Source organism: Arvicola amphibius, chromosome 10 (assembly GCF_903992535.2).
Source record: "Arvicola amphibius chromosome 10, mArvAmp1.2, whole genome shotgun sequence".
NCBI classification, from domain to species: domain Eukaryota; kingdom Metazoa; phylum Chordata; class Mammalia; order Rodentia; family Cricetidae; genus Arvicola; species Arvicola amphibius.
Window position 1 is genome coordinate 2,446,124 of NC_052056.1, and position 14,870 is coordinate 2,460,993.

Here is a 14,870-nt window from a genome sequence, read left to right on the forward strand (position 1 = left end):
TTTAGTACTTGGCTCTCATAGTTGAGTGTCCCGTTGTAAGAGTGTAGGTTTGTGTTACCCGGCTGTTGTCTTTTTCCATCTCTCCAGCCTGAAGATTTCTGTAGAATGCTTTGCAAAGCAGGCAGAACCTGCAGTAGTCTCTATTTTTGTGTTCTTGCTGGTGTTTCAATTCTACCTTCATTTTGAAGGTAAATTTTAAAAATACGTTTTGGGGAAGGAAAACGGTTTGAGGCCATCCTGGTCTACAGAGTGAGTGCCGGGACTGGCTCCAAAGCTACAGAGAAACCCTGTCTTGAAAAATGAGAAAAACCAACAAAAATTGGTTTGGAAATTTTATTTATTTTTATTTTATTTTATGTATATGGCTATTTGTCTGCATGTAAGTGTGTACATCACATGTGTGTCCTGAGACTGGGGTTATGGAGGTTTGTGAGCTACCATGTGCTGGTGCTGAGAATTGAATCTGGGTCCTCTGGAAGAGAGAGTGGCTGCTGACCCTCTCTCCAGCCCAGAAGAATAATTTGGATGCATAGTGAATCTTGACACTTCACCTACCGTATTAGCTGCTGGTATCCTGCCAGCTTCCCTTGTTGCATACATTATTTTCCTCTTGCTGCTTCCAAGGTTTCTTCCTTTTTTTTTTAACCCACCATAGGAGTAGCTTTGTATTACTTGGGTGTTTATCCAGTTCTGTGGGTATAAAGTGTAATTTGTCAAATTTGAAAAGTTTTTATTCACTGTTTCTTTAAATATTTTTTCCCTGCTTCTTTCCCCTCTTTGGACTACCAAAATTTCTATGTGACTAATACCCTGATTTATAACTTAACAGAATGCATACTTAGGGGTAAATAGTCTGTTCAATTGGATCATCTGATCATTATCCAAAGTTGAATAAACCTGTAAAATGTAGAGTAAGGAAATACTTATTAATCCATCTTTAATAACCATTAATAGTGAATATTTTATTTATGTGAATATTTGCAGGCTAAAAAGCAATATACTTTTATTTGAGTATTCTCTGGTGATTTATGTTTCATTAATAATTGTTTCTCTTGTCCATACTTTTTACCAGAAATATCAAACAGAAGCAGATGAAATCTCAGACAAAAGTAATTCCACAGTTGATGTGTTCTCCCTCCCAGTCTACCTCAAGTAGGGCACCTTTGTCCTCAGCCCGCAAGACAAGCACTGGAGCCTCTTCAGGCTTCACCTCTGGGGACTCTGAAGATTCAGCGGGGCCACCAGGGAGAACCAGAAGACATAGATCTGAAATGCTAAGGAATGGTTCTGAGCTGTCGGGTGAGGAGTTGAACATCGTAGTGTGCTGTGCTGCTTATTACTGTGGGTTAGAAACAGTACAGTGTACAGCCTTGACACCAGTATGAAATTGTCTTGGTTATTGTCCTAGTTAGGGTCTATTGCTGTGAAGAGACCCTGTGACCATGGCAACTCTTCTAAAGGAAAACATTTAATTGTGATGGCAGCTTCCCGTCAGAGGTTTAGTCCCTTGTCATGACAGGAAGCAAGGCAGTGTGCAGACAGACAGTGCTAGAAAAGGAGCTGAGAGTTCTTATATCTGACTAACAGGCAATGGGAAGTGACTTGAGCACACGTCAGACCCTAGAGCCTGCAGGACACACGTCCTCCAGCAAGGCCACACCCACACCTACACCAACAAGTGTGTAAGAACGGGAAACTGGGATACCCAATCTGTTTGGGATTTCTTTTGCTGTGATAATGCAGCCAATCTGATGGAGGTGTTTTTCAGGTGAAGTTCCCTCTTCCCAAATGATTCTAGCGTGTGTTTAGCCAGCACTGACTCCATGTCAACTTGACACACAAACACATCACCGTTCAACTGGATCCTTTTTCTCATTTGTCCCTAAGATGGCATGTTAAATTAATGTCACAGTATAAAACAACCCAACTTTTTGAAAGTCCCAACAGTTTTTAAAAATTCTAAAGTTAAGTCTTTTTTTAAAACATCCAAAGTCTCTTTCAAAGTTCAAAGTCCTTCTAGAATTCCAAACTCTCTTAACTGTGGGATCCTTTAAAATCAAAAATAAGTTACATACCTTCATATTCAGACCAAAGCAAAACCAAAATTCCCAGTGTAAAAGTTTAGTGCTGTATGCCTGGGGTGCACTCATTGTCTGAAGCATGTGCAACTTATCTTCCTAGGTTCAGAGCAGGTCCGTTCCACAGCTACTGCTGGTTTTGGTGGTCCCCTGGCATCTTTAAAATGCTGCGGTCTACACTGCAGCTGGGCCACACTTTTCCAGTAGCCTCCCTGGGCTCCCTTTAGTGACTCTGTCACTGCCACATGGTACCAAGCCTCAACTTCTCTCCGGGGCTCAGCTGTGATTGAGGCGCACTTTCACCTCTGGCCTCTCAGTGCCAAGCTTCAGCTGCTCTCAGTGACTCTTCCTATCTTCAAAGCAGGCATGTCAGCCTGTGTTCTTGTAGCTCCTAGGACCATGAGCCCAGGGTTGCACCACCCCACAGCCTCTGGCCTCCCACATCAGTCATCAATTAAGAAAATTCCATACAGTCTTGCACACAGGTCAATCTGGTGGGAGCAGTTTTTCAGTTGAAAGCTGCTCTTCACAAATGGTAATTGTGTGTCAGGTTGACATAAAACAGGCTTGCACACTGTCTCGTGCTCATGTCACTCATGTGTGACTGTGAGGTTCATGTGTTACAACTGTATTGTCAGGAGCTGCTGGAGACCTGAAACTCCTCCTTTTGAGGTCAAAGGGTCCTGAATGATTGTATCTTCTAGCATAGAAACATCTTGATGTCACAGAAAGCATAATAATTAGTGGGGCTAATTAAGTTTGAAATGAAAATTTGCTCTTTTTATTTTTGTTTTTCGAGACAGGGTTTCTCTGTAACTTTGGGAAGTTTGGTTTTAAATTGTTTTCTAAATCTTGCCCAGTGTGTGGTGGTCAGTCTTTGAAAATACAGGCATAACTTAATGTAGAACATTGAAGTGGACTTGTTTTTAAGTACCTCTTTTTAAGTCACTTTCTTCATTATTTGCAAACATTCAAAGCATTTTTAGAGTATTTTTAATTTTTTTGTTTTAAATTTCAGCTTATTTTCTCTGTATTTATTCATGTGCCTGGTGCCCGCTAAGGCCAGAAGAGGGTATCCAATCCCCTGGAACTAGAGCTACAGGCACTTGTGAGCAACTGTCATACAGGTGCTGGGGCTGAACTTGTGTCTTCTGCAAGAGCAACAAGTGCTCTTACTGTTGAGCCATCTGTGCAACCCCAAGAATCTGGTTTTAGTATAAGTTAGACTATGAAATATTTGAGTTATGAAACACATACTTGTTGTGGAGACCTTATCATTTTTGTTTTGTTTTAGAAAGTGAAATGGAAGACTTCATAGCTACCTCTTCATCTTCGCATAGTTCTGAGGACAGCAAAGAGAGCTCCAGAGCTGCAGAGAGCTCCCTGCGCAGTGGCTTCTTGAGAAGCAGCAATCTCAGGGTGACGAGAACAAGAGCTGCTCAGAGAAAAGCTGGTCAGTGACTAATGAGTGTTGATTGGTGTAATTGAACTCATCTAGATGTGACGAGATGTCTCAGTCTTTTTAATCTGGAAAGGACAGTCATCAACATGTTCAGTCAGTCCTTGTAGAAACATCGGAAGAATTAGTGTCTAGTGTCACCTTAGCAAGCTAAGGCAGGGCATTGGGAAAGCGGCCAGCCTGGCCTGTGTGGCTGCGTAGTATGACTGTCCAGAATAAGGAAACAGTTCCCTAACCCCATCGCTTTATTTTCAGGTTCTGTTTCTCTAGAAAATGGATGTGGCAGAAAAGCTACTCGGAAGAGAGCCTACCTAAGTGATTCTGATAACAACTCCGAGGAGACAGATGACGATCTGAAGGGCAAGGCTGGAAACGCCCGGAAAGTCCTCCGGAAGTGTGCTGCTGTCGCTGCCAACAAGATAAAGTTGATGAGTGATGTGGAAGAAGACTCGAGCTCCGAGAGCCTCTGCTCTGGCCGTAAGCTGCCACATCGCAGTGCCTCAGCTGCAGCTCGGAGAAAGTTACTACACAATTCTGACGATCTTAAGTCAGAGACAGAAGAACTGAAAGACCAGAGCCGAGCACGGCTGCCGTCTGGTCCTCACTCGGCCCAGGACAGTGTCAGTGACTCAGACAGTGACTTGAGAGTAGCCCGGAAGAACTGGCATGCGAACGGCTGCACATCCCACACTCCAGCAACAGGCAAAACAAAGTTCCTTCCAATAGAGTCTTCTGAGGAAGACTCCAGATGTCACGAATCAGATGATGGACTCAGCAGCACTGCTGCCCCTTCAACATCTGCGCACAAACTTGGGACAGAGAACATCTCTGAGGAAGTTGACTCTGAACCAGGAAGCAGTAAATTATGCAAGAATGCACATTTGTTTAAGAAGGCGACTGTCTTGAGCGATTCAGAAGACTGTGAAGAACAAGGACGAGAGAGCAAGAGGCGTAGCCCGGTGGAAGGAGACCCAGCCCCCGAGGCCTTGAGGAGTGAAGCTGCTTCTGTGCCGCAGGGCCCCTCGGGTCCTGGGTCTGAGACTGATGTGGATTCCGATGTCGGCACAGCCAAAGATAAATTGCACAGTGATATGAATGGTAATTCTAGACACTCACCCATTCACTAATTTACCCCTTCCTCCTCTTTCTATTGGGTAAAAGACTGTTTCCCCTCTTCTAGATTTCTTTTCATTAGGTGTTTTTCTGATTGTGTGCTGGTCCTTTGTTCATCTCTCTGTTGTCATGCTATGCACAATCACTGTTAGTCACTGAACATTTAGTCTTGGCTTTAACTATTAAAGATTTTACTTTGAATATTGGCATTGTATTAGAGATAGGAATGTGGTGGTGACTGCTTGAGAAAGAAACTTGTTCACGTTGTCATCAGGTGGGCTCTGCTGCACTCAGTGTCAGGAGTTGGGAGAGTCACTGGTAGGGGACTACTGGTAAGGAGCAGCCATGTCCTACCATCTGACATACTGTGTTAGTAAGAATTCAGCATTTACATTATCTTATGTTAAGCATTTGATTACTTTAGAAGTAGTTACTCATATAAAAGATTAAACAAATACTCTTTAATTTTTAGATTCTCTGTCTCGAGAGAATGGACAAAGTAGAAAAAGCTCCCGGAAAAGGGTCTGTTCCAGTGACTCAGAAAGCAATCTCCAGGTTATGAAGAAGTCATCCAGGATTACTCGAAGTGCTACTGTGGCTGCTGATAAAACCAAGCTCACAAGTGACGCAGAAAATGTCACCTTAGAAAGGGTGTGTACTCGAGGCAGAAGGAGAAGGAAAAAGCCCATCCGATTGGCTTGTACCCCAGCAAAGAAGATACTGAGTGGTGGTGAGACACACGCACACTGTGAAGTGCCAGAGGCACAGCGTGCCTGCAGTAGCAACCTCCCCGAGTCTGAATCCCAAGGTAGTGCAAAAAATGCCAGTGAGTCTGTAAATGCAGACTTGGATTCTGAAGGGGCTTCCAGTTTTGAGCACACAGGAAGCATACAGAAGAGGCATACGGACATAAGAATGCCTCCTAAAACTCGAAGCTCTTCTGCTGGACCTTCTCAGGAAGATCCCAAAAGCCACGCCCCAGATAGTGAGATTAACTTGTCTTCTGAGTCAGTTTTGGCCCAAAAAGCTACCACAGAGAATAACTTTGAAGAAGACCTGAATTATGGGTTACGGAGGTGGAATGGCAGAAGACTCAGGACATATGGAAAAGCCCCTTTTGATAGGACAGCACAAGTAACTCACTGTCTGCAGGCATCGGCAGATGTTGGAGGGAAGAGGAGACTGCGTTCTGAGTTAGACAGTGTGGACACGCCTGGGCAGACGGAGACCTCAGCGTGTGTACCTGACACCAGCCCTAAGTCATCAGATTCGGGGTCAGTGACTGAATCTGATGCCGAGTGCACTGATAACACAAAAACCCCGAGGAAGGAGAAAAGGAAAGGAAAAGCAAAGATGGTTAGAAAAGGCAAAGCCCCTCCCTCGCACCCATCTAAGACTGCGAGACATCGAAGACAGAGTAAATGTCCCAGGCTGAGTGTGGATGACAACGATTGGGAGGACTTGGACTGTGCAAAAGCTAAAAGAGTTGTTCGGCGCTCAAAAATAAAAACAAGAAACCAGGGTAGGAGAACGGTGAGGTACCATGATGGGGAAGATGACCGAAGCATAGAAAATGCATTGGAGCTCAGTGACTGCACCTTGTGACCGTAAGAGCCAGCGTGCTCACAGCGACTGGAATGTATTGTGAAAGCTGGCTTACAATTCAGGGAATATATTTATATTTTTCTATGAGAAGTTTGTGAATGTGACTAAATCATGACTGTTATTTTTATTTGCACTTGCTGGTTTTTGAAGCAGCATTCAGCACAGGTGCCAAAATATGCTTCATTTTGGGGGCAGATCTACTTTGACAGTATTGAGTACAGACAGCAAGAGTTCGAGACACGTTAAACACTAGACAACTTGGTTACCCAAACCAGTGAGCATTACTTTGTAACAGCAGTGTCACGCAGTTATTTTCTGAATTTGTCCAGAAGTGGTAGTTTCTAAACCTCTGCCATGTAGTTAAAGTAGGAGAAAAATCCTCGTGACCTATGTTTACAGAATCTTGATAAATATTATGTGCATACTGACATTATAATCATGGCGAGTGTAACCATGATTAGTAGGCAAGGCACCTACCACTTTTTTTTTTTTAACTTTTTTTTTTTTTTTTTTTAATCATTTTCCCTGGAGACTTGAGTAGGATACATTATACCCACATCTGGTCATCTTTATTAACATGGCTTCCACTTTTTTTTCCCCAAATGCTTGTTGGGTCTTACTCTTATCTTTTTAAGGAAAACCTGATGACTTTAATGTTTATAAACTTGAATTTATAAAGTGCTGGTAAATGATTTTACATGTTTGGAGTGCATAATTTAAAGGTCTAGGTTGAGAGAATAGTTAGAATATTTTCTTTTAGATTGTTCACTGACAAATTGTTTCCTATTTTTTTTTGTCCAAGATTTACTTTCCATTAGGATTTACTAAATTCTTGCTCTTCCATAATCTTACTCTGAAGTAGAGAAGTTTGTGTGCCTTAGATTTAGGGAAAGTGTTCTTTAATAAGAGGGTATTTCAGTTCTGTGTAGATTTTCTCTGTCAGAACTGTAGAGTTCAGAGTACAGTTCTGAATCCTACCTGAGTCCTTCTCCATCCTTGAACTTACTGCTGCCACGTCAGCATCCTTTGCTGGACAACCGAGTGGATCTTTACCAGTGACCTCTAGTGTAAGAAATTCATGTTTGAGGCACAGTGATTTTTGAAATCATTTGAAGTGAACATTCACATCACCCTGAGTACTATAGTACACTTATTTTTGAGCCAGGTTCATTTCTTTGTTGAGTTGATTATTTTTGGTCTACTGTAGGTAGCTCTTCCCGGTAGGTTTCCCCTTGAGTTTCTGTGAGCGATAGGGATATGTGGTTTACACACCTTCAAGTGATTTTTGACCATAGTTGTGTTTGCTTTTATATGTAAACTTCCCCCTTTTCCTCCTCTTTTCCTGAGGTGGCAGATCAGGAAGAGCATCTTATGTTCTTTGGTGTCACAATTCCATTTGGCAGGCGGCACTCCTCTGTTCTCATGCAAGAGATGGGGTTGGCTTTGGGAGTTTCTCAGGGCAGTGATCTCTCCCCACCACACATTGGGAGGTTAGATGCTTACCGTAGAGTAGATGGGAAGTCCTGTGGTCTTTGGCTATTGACCAGAAATACATTTGATTCCTGTCACGTCCCTCAGGACTTTAACTCCACGTTTACCATTATCTGCAAAAAGGCACCAAAAATGAATATGAAGTGCACTCATGAGTGAGTTTGGGTTTCATATGCAGAATGGTTCTCAGACTAAGTTTTAACTGATAATTGATTAGTCATACAGCCCTTTCTAAAACTCCCCCTCCCCCCCTTCTCTTTGGTCCAATTGTGTAGAAGCAGTATTTCGGGTTCATCAGAGACGTGAGTCTGGTGACCTTGGTTGTGATTGACAGTGACTCTCAACTTGTGAAGTCAAGACGAGGGGTTTTGAGGAAGTGTTTTTGTGGGGTTTTGTTTTTCGTTTTTTTCTTTTTGGTTATGGTGCTATTTCTAACATGAACTTTGAATATGTGACACACTCCTAAGTACCATTAAAGATTAAGGATGATTAATAAATAATAGTTAAAATGTTTACATTGAGCACTAGGTGTTTAAATGCGCAGGGATTTAATGCACAGATGTACTTTAATGTTTAGGATCAGTTGGTCTTTTTGGGAGCGTTACAAGGTGAATGTGAACTGGTCCAGAGACAAGTGCTCCAGCTTCTGTTGCACTTGAAGTATTAATGGTGTATATGTAAAAGTAGACTTCTCCCCACTCAAGTTTTGTATGTCCAAAGTCTATGATTTTATTCATTTATGATTTTTTAAAGTATTTAGGTTTGATTTTTACTTCTTTTGAAATTTTAATATTTCCAAGCATATTAAGAAAGAAAGATTTAAAAGGATCCCCTCAATATCTATTTTAAAAAGGTGTCCTGACAATGTGCGGTAATTTATGAATAAAGAAAATGTGTCCCATTATCAGGTAATCCTAGGGTGGTCATTGTTTTTATTTTTTAAGATGGAAAACTTCTGATCAGATAATGCCTGAGGTTAGTGTGACCCTGGGAACTGCGGTACCACAGTTGTGGCTAGCTCTAAGGGGTAACAACACAAAGGCTTCTTTTGTGTAATGAGGCTTCACCTAAGGGGAAGTTGGGTTTGAATACAACACGTTTTTAAAAAGCACTTCACGCCCTGGGAGAGCAGTGCAAAAAGGTTATAAACAGGTCCAGCCATACCACCAGAAGAGTGTGCTGCCCAGACAGCAAGGTGTGTCACTAAACCTTTGCCCTCCTTGATGCCTTCTTAGGGTAGTGATGGGCTCACACTACTCTCCCAGTTTCTGTGGTAGTTTTTCCCTAAATCACTGTACTGTATGGTATAAAAATTGAATTGGGTCTTAGTCTCTTCTACAAGTTGAAGTTGATTGTGTCAGCTGAAAGACTTACGAGGTTTGTGAATCAGTAGAATGCAAAACATTAAAAAACGTGATTGTTTTTGTTTTCATCTTCAGTCCATTGTATTGATTCTGTTAGCAACATTCACAGGCTCAAAATGGTGGTCTTCTCCTTTAATGGTTGAAGTAACCAGCTCCATTCTTTCATCAGCCAGTGTGTTACCAAATCCTTGAGTTTTTCCTCTAGTGTGCAGGATGTACAGGATGTACAGGAGCCTGGCAAAGCCTGCCTTCTGCTGACTACTGGGGTTAGACCCTCACCTTTGGCTGTGGAGATCAGGAAGTAGTAAAGAAGCAGAAGACACCATTTGGCACAGGATCCAGTTAAATCTGGCCTCTCAGTGCTTTCACGTGGTCCAACCCAGATTTGTTGATGCAGTGGGACGAGGCAGTGTGCACTCTAGTTAGTGAGTGTGAGTCCTCCATGTAGGGTCTGTTGTCATTACTAGGACGGGAGAGTAAAGAATTAGTGCTGGAGGCTGTGTTGTCTTTTCTTACATTTTAACATTCTAGGATTCTTTTTAAGTGTCCCTGAGGATACCTGGGAATTTTCAAAATAAAAGAGTTGGTTTTTTTTTCTTTGTGTGCTTTAAACAATTTCTGTATTATCTGCAAAGCTTGTGTCTAGTATACTACCACATTGCTAGGAAAATTACCTTCTTAACCAGTGTCGTCTTGTGAATTTGTTGGTCAGAGTCCCGGCATTTTGGTTCCTGTTGTCCATGTGTAAATAATGTGGCAAGACTTGATAGACTCCACTGAAATTTTAATGTGTGCTTGCTACACTGCATATGTTAAAGATAAGTTTATTAGTAAGGCCTTTACTTTTTATATTTTAATTTTTCATTAATTTTATATGTATGTGTTTTGCCTGCATGTGTTTCTGCACTATGTGTGTGCCCTGCCCACAGAGACCAGAAAAGAGTGGGTATCAGTTCCCCAGGGACTGGATTTACTACAGAGGATTGTGAGTGACCTTGTGTGTTCTGGGGATTATTTCTAGGGACTGGAGTTACTACAGAGGGTTGTGAGCCACTCCGTGTGTTCTGGGAATCATTTCTATTTGCTCCTCAGTGCTCAGCCTTTTCTCCAGCCCTTTATTTTTTGAGACACGGTTTCAAGAGAATGTGTGGTGTTGACCGGCCTGGAACACAGACATCCATTTGCCTTTGTCTCCCCAGTGCTGGGATCAAGTTTATCAAAGTATCTGAATTGGCCAAGAAGTGGCAACATTAACCGTCCTGATTTTAGCAGGATCAGTTGCAGACTGCCCCACCTCCATCCCCTATGTAGTAGTTTGGACTTCTGTTTTCATCAGTGTTGGAAAAGTTGAAAGTATTTTTAATTTCTAAGTATAAATCGTGTAATTCTAAGTATAATTTCTAAGTATAAAATTGGATTTTGTGCTATGCTTCATCTGCAGTACTCCTACCAGTCATCATGGGCTTGTTATGTGGTTGAATTCTAATGGGCAGATCTTTAAATTTTCTCCCATATATTAAAAACAAACAACAACAACAAAACCAAAACAGTGTATGGGATGCACCTCGGGCCTTGGTCACGGTACATGGAGATTAAACATTTTCACAAACTAAAGTCACGGGGAGTGTGACTGCTATACTAGGAGCAAGCTAAAGGTCTTTCAGCACTCAGGGCGCTTCCCTGGCCTCCGTCAGTGGGTCCCAACCTGCAGAACCCTAATTTCTGTCAGTGACCCCACCCCTGCAGATCCTTGACCTCTGTCAGTGACACCACCCCTGCAGATCCCTGACCTCTGTCAGTGACCCCACCCCTGCAGATCCCTGACCCCTGTCAGTGACCCCACCCCTGCAGATCCCTGACCTCTGTCAGTGACACCACCCCACAGGTCCCTGACCTTTGTTAGAGGGTCCCACCCCTGCAGAACCCTGGCCTCTGTCAGTTGTACGCCCTCCCCCGAACCCTGGCCTCTGTCAGTGGCCCCACCCCTGCAGAACCCTGGCCTCTGTCAGTGGCCCCACCCCTAAAGAATCTTGGCCTCTGTCAGTGGCCCCACCCCTGCAGAACCCTGGCCTCTGTCAGTGGCCTCACCCCTGCAGAACCCTGACCTTTGTCAGTTGGCCCCACCCCTGCAGAACCCTGATCTGTCAGTTGTCCCACCCCTGCAGAACCCTGACCTCCATCAGTGGGTTCCACCCCTGCAGAACTCTGGCCTCTATCAGTGGGTCCCACCCCTGAAGAATCCTGGCCTCCGTCAGTGGCCTCACCCCTGCAGAACCTTGACCTTTGTTAGTGTCCCCACCCCTGCAGAACCCTGACCTCTGTCAGTTGTCCCACCCCTGCAGAACCCTGACCTCTGTCAGTTGTCCCACCCCTGCAGAACCCTGACCTCCGTCAGTGGGTCCCACCCCTGCAGACAGAGCCATGGCCTGCAGTGCCACTAGTGAGCAAGGGGCCCGAAGTGACTTGTGCTGGAAACGGCCTTGCTTTTCGTGAAAGTCCTTTATCTTTGACACTTGATCCTCCAAACCCGTAGTTTGTAATGCTGAGAAATTTTTGAAAGAATAGCCACCAACTTTTCATCTCGCACAGCTGTGTAATAATGAGCTTAGACATAGTTGCAAAGAAAAGCCGCGTTGGTCACTGATGACCACTGGACTGCTAGATGAGCTCAGTGGTTTCAGGCCACCTCTCCTGTCCTGCTGCAGAACAGGAAGTGGACCCTAATCACAGGACGGACACTTTATATAGAGGTATTTCATTATCTAGAGGGATGGCAGTTTTCGGGATGTTTCTGGAAGGGTGGAAGGAAGTGCAGACAGTCTGCGACTGTAGTGGGTTCTGGTTAAAGTTTACAACTAACTGTAGGGTGCTCACTGGATTCAGTGTTCACCACGCACTGCCACCAGTAATACCAGGAACATACCATTTTAGGTTGGACCTCTCTTGTCAGATTTGATTTAAATACTTGAACTAAGAGATGCTGGCCAGATGAACATTTTCAAATGCTTCCACAGTAATGACTTTTACTTTGGATTTAGGAAGAGAAGTCAGAATATTTTTCTCCTCACTCCTAGCATTGTGGAGACGGAGTAATGTTTAAGCCAGAACAGCCCTGTCTATATCCTTTGCTTCTCAGAGCACAGGTCTTGGGTCAGCAGTCATAAGGGGGAGGCACTACAAATGTGAGCTTGAAACTGCTGACAGAGATTGAGAAGGAAGTAATGTCTCGTGGTACTCTGAGGTGGTCCTGAATGTTAGTGCGGCAGACCACCAGGGACAGACAGGCATTGATCCATTGGTACTGATGCACTGATCGAGTGGCAGCCTAACACTTGACTTACCTGCTTGGCAGACAGCTCTGTGAAAGGATCTGCCTCTTCAGTGGACTTTCTGCCTCACTCAGGTGCTGATAAACCCCTTCACAATATTTAGCTCATCAAAATGCACTTTCTCAAAAGAATCCTTCCCTGACTCCAGAGCAGGTGCTAGTTGGTGCTTGTCAGTTGTTAAGAGAGTCATGCACACATGGTTGGAAGGATTCCATTGTATCTGTCATAAACTGGTTCAGAAGTATGAGCTTCAGTCTGCCCAACTTTCTCTATTTATTATTGGAAAGAAATTAGCATCAAGGCCATGCTAAACTTCATAGAGTCAAGTGCAGTTGTTTTTGTTACTAACTTAGCAACTTAAATACTTGAATAAAGGAAACCCTCGTCTAGGGAGTGTACCTTGAGCCCTTGAAGTCAGATATCAGAACTTTGGTTCTCTCCTAGGGTGGGGAGTTGTGTCAGAGGTATTAATATTTCAAAAATGGTTTGAAGGAGAGTTAGAAACGAAGCCCGGAAATTGAAACACATGCTTTACTCTTTAAATCTAGACGTTTGGAAATGGTGCTGCTAGGTGAGCAGCTTTGTGAAGCAAAGGTACTCCTCTCATTTTTGCAGACTGTTACTGGGAATGGCCACGGTCCTCAGGGAAGCAAATGGAAGTCACCTGTCAAATGAGCTTTTTAGTTATGCATAATTCTGAGATCATTCAGGGCTGTTTTTGAGAAATGCACATAGTACATTCTTGTGATGAGATTTTTGTGTTCATGCAAATTTTCACTCATTTTTTCAGAATCTGTTCATAAAAACAGAGCCCAATACAAAAATGAGACCATGTATGCATAACAAGAAGGACGCAGTGTAGATGCCTAGTGTCACTCTGAGACAACGGTGCCCGAGAAAGTCCCCGCAGATGTGCTGCCGTTGCTACAAACAAAATAAAGATACTGAGCAATCTAAAACAGTCTCAGGACCAGAGAATGTCTGGATTCGGAAACCACCCCATCGACAAGCTTCTGCTGTGGCTAAGGAAGAGTTACTGAGTGTTTATAAAGAGGATGATGCGACCATACACTCAGAGAACAAAAAGGAGCTAGAAGATAGTAGCCAAGTGTTTTTATCTTAGGCGGTTCAGATTCTGGAAAGGAAAGTCCAGCCCTGACTGAGATAGAAAGGATACCTAGAAATGGCCGCACCTCCAACACCTGCAGCTTCAGTCTGCTCCCAGCCCTGGGTCAAAGTGGGAAGAAGGCTTCCAGTAAGCCCTAGCAGCACAGCACAGTGTTAGTGGGAGGAGGATGTGGACTGAGTAGTCAGGAGGCAGAACGGTCCACTTTCTGTAAAGCAAAGGCTTGATTCTTTAGAGGAAACAGGAAGTGTATGGGATATGTGGGGGAAACTGATTAACTGTCCAAATCTGAACTGGATGCTAATCTTAAAGGTTTCCCTCACACTTTGAAAATGAGGCTATTTCCAAAGGAGGTGTCAGTGGGCCTATTTGAGTCCTGATTAACTGGATCTAATTCTTGTAAGGTACATCCCTGGGGACCAAACACAGGACTTGGGGAGCAGGATGTTATTGACTTCTGAAAAGGAGTGTTGGGAAGACAGTCATTAGTGTCTTATTTATAGCATTGGAATTCACCTGAATGATAACCATCTGGTATAATTAATTCAGGGAATATGTTTCTCTAAGTTCTGAAAGTGAGTATTACACCTTTTTATTTCTTCCATGTAGCAGCAAAGATAAAGAGGCCAGACTTACAAGTCAGAAAATAGAACAAGATCCAAACAGCCATTTCTTTAGGATGCAGTTAAATCCTATTTATTACATTTCTCTACTGCACCTTACGAGTTAGAAATTTGAACCATGGAAACCCTGTCCTAAAAAAGCCAAAAATAAGTTAAGATGAAGTTAGGAACTGGAGCCCTGCGAGTTCATTGCAGTCCACCAGCAAGCCAGTGCTCTGCCTCCGTGTGGCCTTTACTAGTTAGTGGTGCAGAATCTGGTCCCTGTGCTACAGATGCTTTCCCTACTGAGTGTGGACTTCAGTTTGTTGACATTAGGTCACCAGATGTGACCTGTGAATATGCCGTTAAGTCTTTTTAACACATTACTGGAGAAACTGTTCTCAGTTCATTTTTTCAATTAAAAACAGCTATAACATTAGACATAATTCGCATGTGTACATCCACACACGCGTGCACACACACACCAAAAAAAAAAAAAAAAAACAACCAAAATGGAACCTAGGGGTGTTTTTTTCATTAAGAACGATGCACATTTTCTGGTTACATATATGGCCTAAGTGACTAGATTACTTGAGAAACTTTTGTGGTTGCATGTTTGCTTAAAACATAAGTTGGAGCATTCTAACCTATAGTGTGTAGGCTTTGTTCTTTTTGTATCTTAATTTGACATAATCTTCAGTAT

General features: G+C 43.2%; 1 protein-coding gene across 1 annotated transcript in view; it reads left to right on the top strand.

Annotated features, from left to right (window-relative positions):
* The window catches only part of Brwd1 (bromodomain and WD repeat domain containing 1), an 83,889-nt gene extending 74,185 nt beyond the window's left edge, over positions 1-9,704 (top strand). The window contains exons 37-40 of the mRNA XM_038344584.2: positions 1,073-1,299; positions 3,373-3,531; positions 3,793-4,635; positions 5,123-9,704. Of these exons, the coding sequence (XP_038200512.1) occupies positions 1,073-1,299; positions 3,373-3,531; positions 3,793-4,635; positions 5,123-6,255 (2,362 nt within the window). The 3' untranslated portion in view covers positions 6,256-9,704. The remainder of the gene's footprint in view (positions 1-1,072; positions 1,300-3,372; positions 3,532-3,792; positions 4,636-5,122) is intronic.
* The last annotated feature ends 5,166 nt before the right edge of the window (positions 9,705-14,870 follow it).